This window comes from Saimiri boliviensis, chromosome 1 (assembly GCF_048565385.1).
Source record: "Saimiri boliviensis isolate mSaiBol1 chromosome 1, mSaiBol1.pri, whole genome shotgun sequence".
Classification (NCBI taxonomy): domain Eukaryota; kingdom Metazoa; phylum Chordata; class Mammalia; order Primates; family Cebidae; genus Saimiri; species Saimiri boliviensis.
Window position 1 is genome coordinate 266,789,535 of NC_133449.1, and position 18,192 is coordinate 266,807,726.

The window sequence follows — 18,192 nt, forward strand, 5'->3', positions numbered from 1 at the left end:
CCCGGCTAATTTTGTATTTTTAATAGAGATGGGTTTTTGTCATGTTGGCCAGGCTTTTCTTGAACTCCTGACCTCAGGTGATCCACCCTCCTCAGCCTCCCAAAGTGCTGGGATTACAGGCATGAGCCACTGCGCTCAGCCTGTCTTCACTAGTTCTAAAAAGCGTTTAAAAGATTTCTATTTTCCTCAAGACCTCTGAATTGTTTTTTAATTTCTTAATGAAAGAGTGGGAAAACCGTGTATATTTAATTCATGTCTTTGTGTTTTATTGTTTATATGATAAAAACATTTTTTAGAGTTTGTGTTTTCCCTTTAGTAAAGTTCTAATTTCCTGGAGTGAAATGGTCTTTAATATACCATAATATATCTTACTAAAGTCTTCAAATTTCTTTGTTTATATGAATGGGTTTAATTAAAAAAAATTCAGACCTATCTCAATTCTCCATGAAGCAGAAAGACTATGGAATTTATAAAAGTCATGACACAATATCAAAGATACTTAGACATGGTGTAACTGCACAGTCAGCTATTTATAAAACTGAAACTAGAAACTAGAGCCTTATATGTTTCATATACACACACAACAGGTTACTGACACTCTACCAATAGCATGCATTACAACAACAATTGAGCACTTTCCTATTGTCATTATATTCACTGTCTACCATTTAATGCTAGACTTACCGTCCTTAGTGGTTAAGGATCTAGAAAAAAACTAAAAATATTCTTTACCTAGGCTCCATACATATATGTTTACTGAGATGGCAGGAGTTTGTTTCTATACTTTTATAATCACATAGTCCTGAAGATTTACAGTTACATATAAATTCTAGTTCTAATGGTTGCTGTTAATTGGTTCCCTTATTCTGGTAGAAAACCAGCTATACTCATTCTTATTTTATTAAGATATTCTTACTCTATACAGAAATGTAACTCTATAGTTCAGCAAACAGATCCTCTTGATCTGCCTGAAGTTACTTGTTACTCTGTGCCTTTTTCTCTTCTCATCTGTGATCTTACTCTTATTGGTAGACTTAGGTGTGGTGACTCCATGTCTCCTCCTACACAGTGAAGAAGCTGGGCTTTGTAACAACCCCGCTTTTAGCTACTATGAGGGCTTTTCCACTTCCATCTGAGTGTGAAGCCTTGTTTCATATGATTGACATTGCCCAAAGTCTGAATGTAGATAGACTATAATTTATAATTCTTTACTGAGTAAAAATAAGAAACTGAAAAACAAGATTATAAATCATTCTGTCAATCACCTGATTTAGGTTTTCCTTTTGCACCAGGAGTTTTTGAAGGCACATGCTGAAGATGAATTTCCTTCTCTTTTTCTGTTTCAGGAGGAGGAGCAGGAGAAGGTGCAGGAAGTGGAAGCTCAGCCAGGGAAGCTGCTGCTTTTGTCTCAGCTTCCTTTTCTTCTAATTTCTTCTCAACTTCAAAAGGATGATAAGAATTGACCTTCATTAGAAACTCCAGACATCTAATATTTCACTTGAACTAAGAGAAATCTAAATCAATATAAAACACTCTTACATATTTAAAGCTAATTCATGATTTACCACATCCTTTTAGTTTTTAACTTAATTGGGATGTTTAATATGGAACACTGGGCTAGGTTGATGTTTATTGTTTTAATGATTAAATATTTGTTAATTATCTGTTTGAAGTACACATCTAAAATAAGTGATAACTAAGTCTATTAATGCAGTCAGTTTTTATTAGAATGCAAACTGTTTAGGAAAATGTGAAGTTGAGTCTAACAGTTGGCAAAAGCAAACTGATTCTAACATGTAGCATCAAGACTTTATGGGTTCGAATTGGTTTGTTTTTGCTTCCCAACCAAGACTTTGTAAGATTGCTATGGAAGGTTTCTCCCTCCTGTCAGCCTCGTTTCTGTCAAATGACGTTAAGCCTCTTAAAATACAATATAATTGCTTTTTATTTGAAGGGTTCATGCTGTTGGTTTTTGGAGTAGGCATTTAGATGTAGGAGCTTGTCTTTCTAAGTGTGAGCTCCTGGATTTCCATGGTGATTGTCGTTTATGGCGATGGGCTATTTTAATATTAGCCAACACGTTATGGTACTTTAGGTCACAAATTTAGCGACAGGAGGCAGTATGCTTTCAAGGCAACTTTAGAATCCTTTTGATACTATTAACTTTGACTATTTTTTTATTATACCAAGAAATTGTAGTTGCCAGTATAATTAGGGGTGATTGATAAACAAAAATGAAACATCTCTTTTTCAAATCATTTCTTGAAGGTAAAATCTCAATGGAAATCTGACATTGGACTGAACTTAAAATCTCTTTAAATAAAAAACTTCAATAATAGTATAAACAGTTAGTGGGCAATTATCATTGACTGAATGAAGGAGAAAGATATCTGGGTAGTTTAATGTGTGTGAGATATAACATGAAAGCAAGTTAATAAATAATGATCAATTTAATTAATAATAATAAAGAAACATAACAAAATAGGTGGATTTGAGAAAAAACGAATTGCCTAGTGTGTTCATTTTAAAAGAAGAAATCATACAGTTTCTTGATAATGCTAAAGCTAACAAAGAAAACCTTTACCCTTATCTACAATATCCCTAATTTTCATTTTTTTTACTTAAAAATATTTAATTAACAAATAAAGATTGCATATATCCAGAGGGTAAAATGTGAATTAACATCTTTAAATTGAAGTCTGATGAGTTTTTGTTGTTGTTGTTGTCTTTACATGAAAACAATGCTTTCTTAGAGATCGCCTCTTTTTGATTAAAATTAAAGGAGAGAAAAATATTTTATTCAGAAACACGTACAACAGAAAGCTAAAGCCAGAAGCAGACAGAAGCAGAACACACTTGTAAATAGTATAAATCCAAATATAAGAAAGAACATTTCAAAAAAAAAAAAAAAAAAGAAAGAACATTTCAATCACATCTTCATTTCCTCCCAAACTCATTAAAACCACACATTTTAGTTGCATAAACTAAAAACTATAAACAAATTTAAATACCTTTATTCTTCTTTTTCACTATTTCAGTCGCAAAAGTTTCTTTTAGTTTTTGACATAAAGATTCTTTATCTATTTCAGCATTGATTTTTATCAAAATATTTTCTGGCTCTGAAAACCATTGCTCCAATAAGGGCCAGTGGTCCAAGAAGCCTATAATTCTGCAAAATCAAAACATTATATGAATATCTCATGCTGATCAAAAGATTAGAATGACATTAAGTATAATTTATCCAACACGCATAATGGAAAGATGGGCTTCCAATATTATTGAAAAAGAAACAATGTTATTTACTTTAGGTTAAAAAAGAAATATTTAATGTTATCCAGACATATTTTTGAGATGTATGAGAGTAAAAGAGGAAAATGTCATTGATTCAGGAAAATGTTCAGTGTTAAGTTCAGGTTTTTAAGTGAAAATCTAAGAAAACATCATCTGCGTTCACAGTACAATAACTGATTGCTCTTCCGAAGGTAGCTACAGCCTGATTCACCTCAGCCATCTATCTTTTTCTAAGAAATAGAAATTGAAGAGGTCTTTGAGTAGGCATAGATGGTTTAGACTTATCTGCTTTACTTAAAAGTGTTCTTGGAATGATTCTTAAAACTGTTTTTTCCTTCCTCCTGGAGAGTAGACAGCCTTAATGTAGCTCAAATTATTCTTCTCTGGTTCATTTCATATTGCTGAACTTTTCAGCATTTCATAAAAATGTCTAATTTGGTCTAAATTTCCATTTCCAGTGTAAAATTGTAAACAACCAAAATAATAATTTTATTTTAGCAAAACAGAAGTAGTTTATACTCCGATGCTTGGCTCTGTGAAGTTCCACCATCTTCACTGGCATTTCCTTAATGAGTGCTGAATCAGGATTCCATAGAATTAACTTACAAGTTCATGTAACCATAAAGGGAAGCATTTCCTGATTTAATTCTTATTTTTTTCAGACTATAATGACTTGCACTCTAAATGTGAAAACTAGCACATAAATATTTTACTAATTATCAAAACTACTTTTTCTTTTACCTGTAAAAGACTGAATGCTAAGAAATGGATATTCTTCTAGATCTGATGATTCCAAAGTGATTGGCAATTTACTCAGAGAGCATGAAACAAGAAGCAGAGCATTTAGTTAAAAACTAACCTATGTTGTATCTGGTCTCTTAAATTCTGGTCTTCATCTTTATCTTGGTTTTCAGCAGCTACACGTTGACTGATATCTTCTTGAGCAGTTTTATTAGAAAATTCTTCAGCTATGGTATAAAACTGATTTAATTAGATAATTTTCAAAACCAAAGTTGCTACTTACTGCTAAAATATACTGATGCAAGATGCCAAACAGATATGGTTCCTGTATTTTGTCCGATGTTTCTCAACAATGATTTAAAAGAGGGACTCCATGTTTGGATCCCCTTCCACAAACACTCCCATGCTCATGGAAGCTGTTTTTCTCTATCCTGGATTTTCCCTCTGGAGTCCCCTTCCATGAACACTCCCTTCATGGAAGCCTGTCTTCCCCTCCTAAACTCCATCTCTCTCTATTCCCTTCCACTCAGTGTGGAAGCTGCTTTCCTCTCCTGGATTCCATCTTTCTGGATTCTCTCACTCAGTGTGAGAGTTAGCTGTTTCTTTCTCTCTCCATCTCCTGTTTCTCTCTCTCTCTCTCTCTCTATATATATATATATATATATATAAAGAAAAGAGAAGAAAATAAACAAAAAAAAGTTTTAAAAGATATTGAAAGAGTATAGTTTTGAGATAAGAATTTGATTTTTTTCTTGGAAATTGTGGAAAATAAGAAATACATGAAAGAGAAGTTATAGTTTCAGAGTAGAGGATCTGAGGATTGATTATGACAGACGAGAATGAAAAATGATGGGTCATCATGAATAACTAACTTGAACTGAATTAGAAAAATTAATGTGGTGATGTAAAAATTAAGATGAAAGAACAAGGTGGCCAGAATGTCAAATATACATAAAATTATTTCTTGATAGTATATTGCAATATAATAAAATTATTCTGTTTCTTTTTAGACTTTATGATCTCCCTGCAGAATAGACATAAAGGAATAGAACTTTAGGTCTATTTGGTCTCTTCAGAGACCAAAACAAACAAAGAAAAAAACAATCTCAACAGCTCTGATTGAGTCCTATTCTGGATTTATGGTAAAAGTCCATAATATTCACCAATTTAGAATAAAAAAATCATAAAGAGAAAAGAAAGCCTTGAACTAGATTAAAATAAATTAGAATTACTCAATGGAAGAGAACATTGAATAGTGAATTAATAGAGTTCAAGAAAACAAGGAACCCTCACGGGATGTAGTAATCAGTGTTCTTCATCTCCATTCATAATAGAAGAAGGGGAAATCAATTTAGAATACAGATGATGCTTTACAATTCTTGATTTAGAGAAACCTTAAGAACATCATCACCAGCATCCAGTCCCTAAATTCCTACCTCCTTTTTTTCGAATTTATCCGCATTATCCTAACTTCACTTTACGCTTTCTAGCAAACCTAAACTGCGTGAATGAACACTTCAAGTTCTCTCTGTCCCTTAACAACTCCAATTTCTGTGTCCTTCTGTACCAGCCTTAGATGACATCATCTTTAAAAGACTTATGCTGGTAGATATCTTTGAGTAAAAATTCACAACCTTTATTCTCACTAATTCCCTAGCTCAAAAAATCAGCTGAGCTCATATATATATATATATATATATATATATATATATATATATATGTAATTATATTAGCTGAATTTTTAAGCCCATATATATATATATATATGTGTGTGTGTGTGTGTGTGTGTGTGTGTGTATGTGTGTGTGTGTGTGTGTGTGTGTGTGTGTGTGTGTGTGTGTGTATGGACTGTTTTCTAAACCAAAGAGAGAAATTTAAAAAAACTAAAAGACTAACAAATATTCTGTGGTCACAGCTCTTTTCTTTTTGCCTTTAGAGATCAACTTCTTGGGCGTTATCTCCACTCACTCTCCATCTTTGCCCCTCCCACTCACATCTCACTGCAATCTTTCTTTTTCTCTCCCACCCTCCATGAAATGGCTTGCATAATGGTCACCAAAAATGCCAAAGGACATATTTCAGTCCTTATTTTGGCTTACCTGTAGTACTTATAGGTAAAATTTGGCATACAACTCTTAAAAGCTGTTATACATATTATGCCATTTTAGACTCAATAGAAACTTGTAATGTAGGATCAAGATTCCATAATTAGCTTCAAATTTCACAGTTCATAAATGGTAGAGAAGGGATTTGATTCTCGGCAATGTGACTCCAGATTCTGGACTCCTTTTTAATTTTTACAGTATTTGTTGAATTATACTTGCCAAAAAAATGCATACATGAATATACAGCTCCATGAATTCCTGAAGTGAAGACAGTCAGCACCCAGATATACAAACATTATCAGTCCCAGAAGCCCCTTCCTGTTTCTTTTCAATTGCTATTAGCCATAAAGGGTCAGTATTTGAAGCCTGAATTCAAAACCTGTCTGTACCTCTCACCAGAGGGTAAAATAAACATTACTGTTCTATCTCAGGCTGATCAATGACTAAACAGCGGAGGCAGCCACCTCCTTTTCCATTCCGATGCAGCCTTTTACTCTCACAATGGCCATTTTCTCTCCTTACGTTCCCAGTCTCCTGCCCATTGGCTTGTAGTCTGGACCATTTATCTCAGCCCAGTCCTGGCAGGACCTTGTAGCCCACATGGCTTTGGATGTAAAGTGCTTCTCTGTGATGATATTCTTCAGGTTTCTCCACAGACCCCGAGCACTGCAGAAGTGCATGCTGCACCCGACCCTAGTGGCTAAGCTCCCACTCAGCCCAGGCTGCTACTGGTCTGGAAGCAGGACTAGGTGACACATTTGCCTTGAAAATTTGTCCTCCCTTGGCTTATGAGACATTCCTCTCCCAGGCTTTCTTCTTCTCCATTTAGTTGTTGCTTCTAAACACTTCTTCCTTTGCTCTTCCCACTAAATTCTGGTTACTATCTATAGAGCAATGTGATTTTTTTGGAGGCAGGGTCTTGCTCTGTTACCCAGGTTAAAGTGCAGTGGCGTGATCATGACTCATTGCAGCCTCGAATTCCTGGGCTCAAGTAATCCTCCCACCTCAACTTCCCAAGTAGCTAGAATCACCAACATGTGTCTCCATGTTGGGCTTTTTTTTTTTTCATTTTAATTTTTTTGTAGAGACAAGGTCTTGCCATGTTGCCTAGGCTGATCTCAAACTCCTGGGCTCAAGTATTTCAAATCATCTTTTTTTACAATGTGGAAATGGTCTCAGCCGAACACAATTTATTTTCATTTCTAAGAACAAGAATCATTTGCATTACTATCAATTTCCTACTATTAATAGAGTTATAGAAGAGTTGACTCAAAACCAATGAAATCAGGTACCCCCAAAGGTTCAAGAGTCAATACTCAGTCTTCTAGTAAAATGATGTGCTGGTAATCATTTGTTGATTTCAAAGTCTTCTATCATTTTTCCCTGATGTATTTACCACATGTTTATTATCATGTGCCAGATTCCATCCTAAGCATGTAACTCTGATGTCATTTAATACCCATAACAATCCAAGAAGCCATTCTATCATAAAGACCGTGACACTGAGGCTTACAGTAATAAAGTAACTTTCCCAAGGTCAGATATCTCCTCATGCAATAGAAAGCCAAGGTTCAAGAATCAGTGTTTCTACCAATAAGTATTTAAGTTGTGGAATAAAGGATTTTTTTTCAAGGTTGAAAAAGAGTTAAATAAACTATTAATTTTTGCAAGAAGATTCAACCCCATCATGTGACATTTTCAGCCAACTGATACCTGCTCTTCATAATACTCAGTTGAAGGAGAGAATGTTATCAGATTCTTTCTTACAGCACAGATATGGTTTATGATCCTCAAGAGGGTGACCCACCAAAACATGCTAGAAAGTCACAAAGCCCTCTTCTATATGTACACATCTCAAGAAAAAAACCCTATGCCAGGGGATCTCCCAAGTTGATGAAAAGGTTCAGTGAGATGCTTGCAGTTGGACTAGAATTTAGTTCCAGGTTTTGCCCACAGTACTGAATGCTAACAGTTAAAGCAAGAGGCAACTATGCTTGGCTACATAATTCTTTGATAGGCTGAAGTGGATTATTTTGTACTCCCTTATAATTGTAAATGGGAGTATTCGTGGATTCAAAGAGCAAACAGTTTTCATTGTAAAAAAAGGTGTCAAAAATGGTGTCCAGCTTACCTATTATATCATTCATGCGACTCATTGAGGAATTATCTGAAATGTCCAATAATATGACAAAATCAAATGCAGAAGAGGGAAGAGGTACTTCTTTGGAAGTCACAGGATCAATAGCCAAAGTGGATTTTTGTGCTTTTTTTCTCTCCACTTCTATGAAGTTTCTATTGCAGCCCATAAGAGCTTCTTCCAGAAGCTGTGCTTGGTTTAAAGTCATTGGAAAACCATCTAGGATCCAGTCTTGATTCACAGGTATCATGCTAAATTGAAACAGGACAACTCATGAATATTTTGTTAGACACAGGTACTTTGGAAATAATATGATGAATTTTTCTCTTTTCTTTCAATTCCACAATAACTTCCTACTGCAAGAATTTCATTACTTCATAGCTAAAAGATTAAGTTTTCTAATGTGCCACATTAATGTGCTTAAAATACTTCTGTGGATACCTGCTGCCCTCCACATCTATTCCAGAGGTTTTACCACATAAAATTAACTGGCCACACCTGTATTAGTCCTTTATCACACTTGATAAAGACATATCTGAGACTGGGCAAGTTACAAAAGAAAGAGGTTTAATTGGACTCACAGCTCCACATGGCTGGGGATGCCTCACAATCATGGCAGGAGGGAAGGAGGAGCAAGTCACATGAATGGCAGCAGGCAAAGAGAGAGCTTGTGCAAAGAAACTCCCGTTTTTAAAACCATCAGAGCTCGTGAGACCCATTCACTATTACAAGAAAGGGATACCATGGGAAAGACCCGCCCCCAGGATTCAATCATCTTGCACCAGGTCCCTCCCACAACACATGGGAATTATGGGAGCTACAATTCAAGATGAGATTTGGGTGGGCCACAGCCAAACCATATCAACTCCTTATTTCTCTATAACTTGTTATCACTTACAATTTTGAACTATTTACTTCAAACAAACTCATCTCCTCAATTAATGTTAGTATGAATTGCATTTTCTATCTTGTGTTCATAGACTGTTCCTCCTTTGGACCTCAGGTTCTTCATTTATACAATGGGGTTACATAACATACCTCATAAGGTAGCTGTGAGTATTAACTGAAATGAGGTATTGTAAAACCTCAGCACAGAGCTTAGCACATACTGGATACTTGTACTGCCAACTGGGAGAGCTCTTCCTATCCCAGCCAATCCTGTGTGGGGTCATAGTAGTCTGATCTGAATTTCTCTGACTTTCACTTACTTCGCCATGAAAGTGGTGATTAATTTCTCTGCTCAACACAAATTCAAGTGAATCTTTTAAAATCTCAATTAGATTATAAGATGCTGAAGTGCAACTGGGTTTTTGCACTCAGCACAATATCCTCTTTAGAGAATGGCTGTTCAATAATTATTGTTTTAATTTACAGCTGGAAAACGAGGTGAGAAAGGCATAAACTTCAACTTTGTTCTTCTAAGCCCTTAAATTATGCAAAATTGAGTTTTTGGCCTTTGGATTAAAAGGTATAGTTTCATTTGTTTCTGTTGGAACACATATTACACAATGGAATATCCTTTCCAAAGTTTTCTGAGTCTGCTTCGGGGACTGCATGTGATTCTTCTGATAGGGTAGCAAGGAAGGGTGGGGAAAACAGAACTTAAGGGAGATTTCATTACTTGTTCAAAGTCACAAAACTAAAAATCACCCAAATCCAATGATCTTTCCACAGTATCAAGCTGTCTTCAGGTCATTTGAATATAGTTCATGCCTATATTTTCCTCATTAGGATATTAAGAGCAAGAAAAGGTTTCATTTTGCTTTTATAACTTGTCTAGAGCTTGGTGAAGTATTCTGCATAGAACAAATTTGTTGATTCACTGGGCTAAGATGGGAAAGAGAATTCCCTTGAGTACAGTACCTCCACCCACAATTGCAGGAGGCACTTTAGAGGAAGGGGGAAGTCAGAGCTACTCTTGTTCAGCTGTAATGTGAGGATGAGATGACGGGGAGTCAGGAGCTGGGGCTATACCACTAACCCCATGTAACTGGAGCACCTCACTGAACTGTCATGTGCCTCCCTTTCCTTATAGAAAAAGGAGAAATTTAGACTGGATCAAAGATTTCACACCGATGACTGTCATCTGGAGGTCCCTCAGGGGCGATGAGGATGGTGGCAGTGGAAGGAGGGTCATAAAGTTCTGACAATGGGGTGTGGAGATTTCAGTTCCACTGAAACTAAAGTGAAGAGCTGCTTTATATCTGATACTTTTCATATGCATTTTTCTTTGGAGCAGAAGCAAAGAATCCCATGGCTGAAACATGCTTTACGCCACTTCTGAGAAATGTTACAGCTATTAGAGTGAGGCCCCTCCTAGATCTAGGCAGCCCTGAGGTCTGATTTCTAGATACATCATCATTGAGAAGCAACTTAAATCTTTAATGTCATCTTTTAAGAAAAGTCCATTCCAGATGCAGAGTAGAACTCTCAGCCCTCCTTGGTCTCACTGGTTCCACATCCCCCATCTCACTATCAATTCTGCTTCCTCACCTACTCTAAGCTGTCCGCAGCTCTTTCCCAGGTGGCTTTTTGACAGTTTTCTCTATCCCGCTTGGCCTTATCTCTTTATTACATCTATCAGCCAAGTCTCTATGGCTTTTTTTTCCCTTCAGATTTATTGAGGTATAACTGACAAATAAAAAAAAAATCTTTTATTTAAGGTGTACAAATGACGTTTTGATATATGGATGCAATGTGAAATGATTACAGTAGCCCCTCCATAGCTGCAGTTTCACTTCGGTGGTTTCAGTTACCTACAGTCAGCCATGGTCTGCAGATAGGTGAGTACAGTACAATAGGGTATTTTGAGAAAGACCACATTTACACAACTTTCATTATGGAGTATTGTTATGAAAAAATATTGTTTTATTTTTGTTGTTAATTTCTTATGTGCCTAATTTATAAACTAGTTATTAACATAGGTATATATGTATGGTATAGAAAAAAACAGTATTTATAGGGATTGGTACTACGTGAGGATTCAGAAACCTACTAGGGGTATGAAATGTGTTCCTTGAAGATAAAAGCCACTCTCTGTGACTTCTTTTAGTTTTTCCTTTTTCTGCATTACAAAGGAGGGCTGAGGGGTGATTCTTGCAAAGAATGGGAGAAATGACAAAATTATAGCCTATTTTTATTTTTTAAATCCCCTATTACGTGTCATGTCAGTGCTGTGCACTGCTTTTATTCTTTGCCTGTGCACCCTCTACTCTGTTCTTGGCTTCCTGCCCCAGCACTGCCCAGCCTTTGCCCAGCCTTTGGATCCCCGGGTTCAGCTTTCTGACTCCTCTTCCTGAAACATAAAATGAGGAAGCACCATGGTCTGTGACCACAGAGTTGAGTCTTTCCCTTGGCTTTTCCAGTTATTCAATTTCTCCTTAAATTCCCCACAGGTAATAGAACCTGACTTTATTCATGTCTGGGTATAAGAAGTCAAGATTGGTACAGGAGTAGAAGTGGAATATAGGGATTTAAATCACAAAATATGTCTATCTTTTCATTGCTGTATATTTTCTTATACGGATGAGTGAAATTTATAAGATACTAAAAAAAATTCCCATATTATTCTTTATACATCTTTGTGTGATAAAGAATATATTAAATAGATAGGAAGAAGAAAAATGCAATACATACTTAATAGCATTTACCATGATGTCAACAAGCAGCACGTCAGGAATGCTTTTTCCTTTCTTCAGTAACTGTTCTGATTTTGCACCAAGCTGAGCACGTGTAGTGAGCTGGGAAAATAAACAAGAAATGACAGAAGATGGCTAATTCAAAACTCAAATTCCAAACATCTGGAGGAAAAATCAATCAAATGACTGTGCTCTCTGATGATGACACTGATCATGTGACACAATTCTGGAGTCAGGAAAACACTTCAGGAAAATTTGTGCGCAGAACTTGAGGTTCTTCCTTTGAGCCTCCTTCTCTTCCAAGCTCATATTTTTCAAATTTCAGCTGCTTTTGCATCCCCAAACTTAATTCTCTAATACCTGAAATGAGACAGATTGCGCTCTCTGCTTGGGTTCTAGCCACTCATGCCATGCAGACTGGGGCATGCCCTCTGGGGAAAACTCATATAAACATGGTCCTTGCCCAGTGAAGTTCTCATCTTTCCATGGTCAAATTCCACAGATTTTCTGTTTGCTGTTGGCTGCTTGCTTATTTGCTGTCTTCTTTCAACCCTCAAATAATTAGCTTTTATATTTCGCCTGGTGTTTATAATTGTATTTGTAGGTTAGTCCAATACAAGCTATTCAATATCACTGAAACAGGAACTTCCCTAGAGTCTATTAACTTGGCCGCCAGAGTGAGAATTTTATGTCAAATGGTGTAGCTCTATTCCAAATACTATTAAAACTCTCCCTTTGACTCCAAATGTCTTGATAATACTCTCTGGCCCCTCTGGCCAGGCACCTTCCTGCCTCAGTATCCTCACAGTCTGGAACACTTCCCCAAATCCATTGCACTGGTTCTCTTACCTCTTTCAATCTGCTTAAGGCTCCCTTTCCCAAGGAGGCCTGCCTAATGTCGTAAGGTGACCAACTGTGCCTCTTTCACTTTTTATGTATTTTTTATCCCCATCACAAGTCATCTCATTGCTGGGCACATCTTTTATTCCTTGCCTGTGCACCCTCTACTTGCTCCACTCCATGTTTCCTTTTTCCTGACACTCATCATCATCTTCAACACCATGTATATCTATATGTTCATAGTTTATTATGTCTCTCTCCATTAGAATGTAAACATCATAAGGTCAGGGACCCCTGTCTTTTGTATTTACTGGTACATCCAAGTTATTAAAACAGTGTACAAAACAACATATGCTCTTTGTATTGAATTGAATTGAATAGAGAATTTGTGTAAAAATCAATAAATGTAAATATTAAAACATACTTATCCTTTCTTATAATTCTTATTTCAACTGCACAGAGTAAAAATTGTAAGTTCCCTTTTCTTGCTTTTTCTGAACTCACTTCCATTCCCATTGGTCATCTTGTTTACAGTTTGGTGTATATTTTTCCAAAACCTTTTCTATCTTTAAGCAGTTTTGAAATCTAAAATATTATAAAACTGTTTTTCATAATGAGATGCATTATAAAAATAGTCAAATGTAATAAAAAAATAAAATTTCACTTGATTTAGTCTGGCCATTTTATTTGATGACCAATTAGTTTCCATTAGGAGAAATAGTGAATTGTAGGAAACATTTTCTCAGGAATTAATAAGAAAATTCTATAGAGTCACCAACAAGAGTAAGGATAATATCTGGAAAAAATATTTAAAGGTAAAGAGGATATAAGGGAAATAAATGTCATAAATTAAATGGTAAAGAAAAACACACAAAAATGAGCTTAGACTTAGTCTAAAATTTTTAAAAGCACATGTTTATTACCCTGGCAAAAGTAAAGAGTAATTTCCGCTGCTTTTGATATAAATATTAAGAATACAAAGAATGCTAAGTAAAGTCAGATAAGCTAATATTATACCATCGAATTTACTTTAAAACCAAAGAGCACACTGCAATTTAATTGCATTTGAAGACACTCCAAAAGGCCATTAATCATGACACATTTTAATATGTTACTAGCCATATTTAGATCATAATACTTACTTTTAAGAGACTATCACTTGATTTGACTTCTTGAGCTTTTGGTGTTTTATCAGCATTAGCATCTAGGAATAGGAAAAATGGTAAGAACAAATTTCTGGTATTTATACCTAACAACCACAGCAGTATTTGACCATCTATGGTTTTGGACATAAGGATTATGATCCAGCTATGCCTGAGATACTCAGGGGAAGGAAGTAATAGAATCACCACAGTATAGCTTTTACCTTCAGTCACCGCATTAAGATCCCGGCCACTGTGTGTCTCAGTGTTTCCGCTTCCTCCTTACTTCCCTCCCTGATGCTCTCCCTGCCTCCTTCCCTTATTCCCTCCCTTCCTGCATGATCTAAGCTCATAAAAATATTGTTAGGAACACTTTAACACAGTCGGGGGAAGGATTTCAGAAGACAGTCAAGTTTTTTTTTAAAAAAAAATTAAAATGTTAATTTTTTACACTTTTATGTTCCTGGATTACCAAGTTATAGATAAATATCTTAAAAGCAGATGACTCTAGAAGTCAGAAGTGTTTTAAATTAAACTCTGTGGAAAAAAAAAAGAAAAGTTTTGAGTTTGTTTAGTGGGCCAGGCATGGTGGCTCACGTCTGTAATCCCAGCACTTTGAGAGGTCCAAGTGGGTGGATCACCTGAGGTTAGGAGTTCAAGACCAGCCTGACCAACATGGTGAAACATTGTCTCTACTAAAAATACAAAAAATAGCTGGGTGTGGTGGTGGGCACCTGTAATCCCAGCTACTCGGGAGGCTGAGGAATGAGAATCACTAGAACCTGGGAGGCAGAGGTTGCAGTGAGCCAAGATCGTGCCATTGCACTCCAGCCTGGACAACAGAGGGAGACTCCATATCCAAAATAATAATTTAAAAAAGTGTTTATAATTACTTAGACTAATGTATAATAAAATATGTAATAAAATAAGTTTTAAAAATCAACTAAAATTATCCTTAAGAAACAGATAACAGGAGTAAGGGACAGATAGTGTCCTTTTAAAAAAGGAAAGTCCAACTGCTCTGGAGTGTTGCGCTCATAGTAAACCTGGACATTGTTCAATGGTAATGGCAATAATAATGATAGCACAGGAGGAGCTTGGCTTCATGCTAGAATACGAGGAAGCTATTTAATATGGCAAAGCCTTCACTAGTACATACGGAAAAAGAAATATTTAATATTTAAAATTGTTTTCCTTCAATGGTTCTACAAAGGATCTAAAGGACTGAAGCCCAGATCCCAAGGGAGATGATGTTTTATGTTTGGGAAATTAATTGTATTGGCAGTGCCCAAGGTTGAGAATAAACTCAAGAACCACTGTGCATATAGGTTAAAAAGGCCAGCTCCTGCAATACAATTAACAAAGCAGCACATAGAAAGCCCCAATTGTACTTATGCACACAGTCTTGCCCAGGTGACAATGAGAAAAGACTGTCTCCCTGCAGAGCCAGGAAGAAGGAGGATGATTTATCCTGGATTCTTTCATAACAGCAACAAAACTGATCAACTATCTGAAGGAGGCTGAAAAGATTTCCTTGTAATTTTCATCTCATCTCCAGCTGTAGGCAAGAGTGATCTTGTTCCCTCTGTCAAATGGCTATATGTTGACAACTATGTAACACTTCTCTTGGTTCCTGTTTATTTCCCTGAAAATATGTTTGTGCTCACATACATGCGCTCTCATTCTCTCTCTAATGTAAATAGTAGATGATTTGTTTTGAGATCTTATTAAGGATTGTATCACCTTCTGTTTCTGGTAATGCTTCATCTGAAACTGGACCAGCTGAAAATACATTCTGTGCATCCTTTGGAGAGAAAACACATACACAGAGAGAGATTTTAATATTGCCATATTTTAAGAATCCTCCTAATTTCATATCAGTAAGTAAAGGTTTGAGAACAAATACAATATTTTTTAAATCTATAACATTAATGATTTTAAAGGGAATTGAAGTTTCAGTCCTAAATTATTATTTCCAGAAACAAACAATATAGGATGATAACTGCACTTACAGAAATACACAATAACCTGTGGTATAATCTGGCTTTTGAATGGTCTTCAATTACTATGTAAAATATGCCAACCACTACTTTGAAAAGACAGTGGAACCTGAGGAAAGGGTAGAGTATATGGAAAACCATCTACAACGTGGAAGAAGAGATCTGCCACCATGAATAAAACTTCTCCCAGTTATTTACAGAATTAATTGTTAAATGGTATTTACTTTTTTCAGGGTATGCAAATGACCTGGATTAGATTCTTAGCTAATTTATTCATTGCAGAGGCAGCATCAGGTAGAGAGAGGAAAGAGTAGTGGACTTAAAATCTGCCATTGCAATCATAGAGAAGCCACTGACAAGTCTTCTGACTCCAAGCAAACTAATTCATGGTTAGGGTCTTTACTGTCTGCTCTGTAGAATGACTGGGCTGGACTATATCAAGGATTCTGAAGGTGGGGCTACATCATCCTATTCACCCCTCCACCCCAGGAACCTTCATGCAATAATGTAATGATATGCAATACTTATGGGAACATGGTATAGGTAAACCTTTCAGAGAGCCATCCCCCAGTTGGGATCTACTATTAGAGATCAGGTGTCAGTATACTACAGCTCATAGACCACATGTGGCTTGCCAACTGTTTTTATTTCGTTTCTGAATGCCACTGAAGCAGCTGACCACTGTGAGACTAGAGACAGAGACAGGAGTCCTCCTCTACCTCGGTTCCTTCTGGGCTTCAAAATCTGCCTCAGCCACTGCCCAGGGCCAACATTGGGTCTCTGACTACACCCTGGGGACTTTGATGTTGGTAACTGCCGGAAGCCGAGTGGGAGAATCTCAGTCCAGGAATTGGTGATTTCTTGTGTTCCCCAACAATCACATGCCACCCTCCCACCTTCTGCAACCTCCTCACTTCACCCACCCCACTTACCAGCTAGTGGCTGTTTCCTCAGGAGAATGGCTCCTGCTGATGGCTACTACACACAGAGTGGGCCCAGCACATTAGGCGGTCCACCCAAACTGGTGGGAAACAAGAGTTTTCTCTCCTGTTGTACAAGTACCCACATAATATCCTCGATTTTGTCTCTTGGCCTAAAATTTGTCCTAAATATTTAACCTAAATGTTTATTCTCCAGATTTTTGTGGAACCTAAATCTTACTCTCTGGGTCTGTACAGAAAAAACCTCTGGTCTAGAAGATCTTTTAGATTCCATCCAGTTCCAAATCTCGAATGTGCTAGGCACAGAAAAGAGAAGTAGAATCACACTTGCCTGGCTTTCTTTAATCTCCTCCTGCAGAACTGGTAGAGCATCTTCTTTATCTTTTTTCTGAATTGGTAGGGCCTCAGTGACTTTTTCATTGTTATGAAATGCTTGGATAGCTTCTTGGACAAGAGTGTCAATGGAGAGTATCTGCATAGGAAAGTCTAAAGTTCGAAAGATAATTTTATAAATAGCTTTTCATTTGGGAAGTTGAAATTGTTGACTTTATGTTCTGGATTTACCCTATAAGACTGTCTTCTAGTCCCACTAGAACTGTCTTTTGGATCAAGCTTCTTCTTATAAATTGGGACAAGCCTGGGCGCAGTGGCTCATACCTGTAATCCCAGCACTTTGGGAGGCCGAGGTGAGTAGATCACAAGGTCAGGAGATCAAGACCTCCTGGCCAGCATGATGAAACCCCATCTCTACTAAAAATACAAAAACTAGCTGGGTGTAGTGGTGCTCACCTGTAGTCCCAGCTACTGAGGAGGCTGAGGCAGGAGAATCGCTTGAACTCGGGAGGCAGAAGTTGCAGTGAGCTGAGATTGTGCCACTGCACTTCAGCCTGGGTGACAGAGCGAGACTCCATCTCAAAAATAAATAAATGAAAATTGTGATAAAATGCATATAAAGTTAAGCATTTCCACCATTTTCAAGGCTGCATTTCAGTAGCACTAAGACTTTAACAATGTGTGCAACTATCACCATTTTATTGTTCCCCCCATTTTTTTTTTTTTTTTTTTTTGGGACGGAGTTTCGCTCTTGTTACCCAGGCTGGAGTGCAATGGCGCGATCTCGGCTCACCGCAACCTCCGCCTCCTGGGCTCAGGCAATTCTCCTGCCTCAGCCTCCTGAGTAGCTGGGATTACAGGCACACGCCACCATGCCCAGCTAATTTTTAGTATTTTTAGTAGAGACGGGGTTTCACCATGTTGACCAGGATGGTCTCGATCTCTTGACCTTGTGATCCACCCGCCTCGGCCTCCCAAAGTGCTGGGATTACAGGCTTGAGCCACCGCGCCCGGCTGTTGCCAA

General features: G+C 37.0%; 1 protein-coding gene across 1 annotated transcript in view; it reads right to left on the reverse strand.

The window, feature by feature from the left end:
* The window catches only part of LOC101044492 (sperm flagellar protein 2), a 205,616-nt gene that overhangs the window by 110,664 nt on the left and 76,760 nt on the right, over positions 1 to 18,192 (reverse strand). Inside the window, exons 12-19 of the mRNA XM_003925929.4 lie at positions 17,167 to 17,321; positions 15,638 to 15,698; positions 13,895 to 13,956; positions 11,911 to 12,014; positions 8,269 to 8,525; positions 4,151 to 4,259; positions 3,012 to 3,169; positions 1,266 to 1,439 (exon numbers count right to left, since the gene is read on the reverse strand). Coding sequence (XP_003925978.2) covers positions 1,266 to 1,439; positions 3,012 to 3,169; positions 4,151 to 4,259; positions 8,269 to 8,525; positions 11,911 to 12,014; positions 13,895 to 13,956; positions 15,638 to 15,698; positions 17,167 to 17,321 — 1,080 coding nt within the window. The remainder of the gene's footprint in view (positions 1 to 1,265; positions 1,440 to 3,011; positions 3,170 to 4,150; positions 4,260 to 8,268; positions 8,526 to 11,910; positions 12,015 to 13,894; positions 13,957 to 15,637; positions 15,699 to 17,166; positions 17,322 to 18,192) is intronic.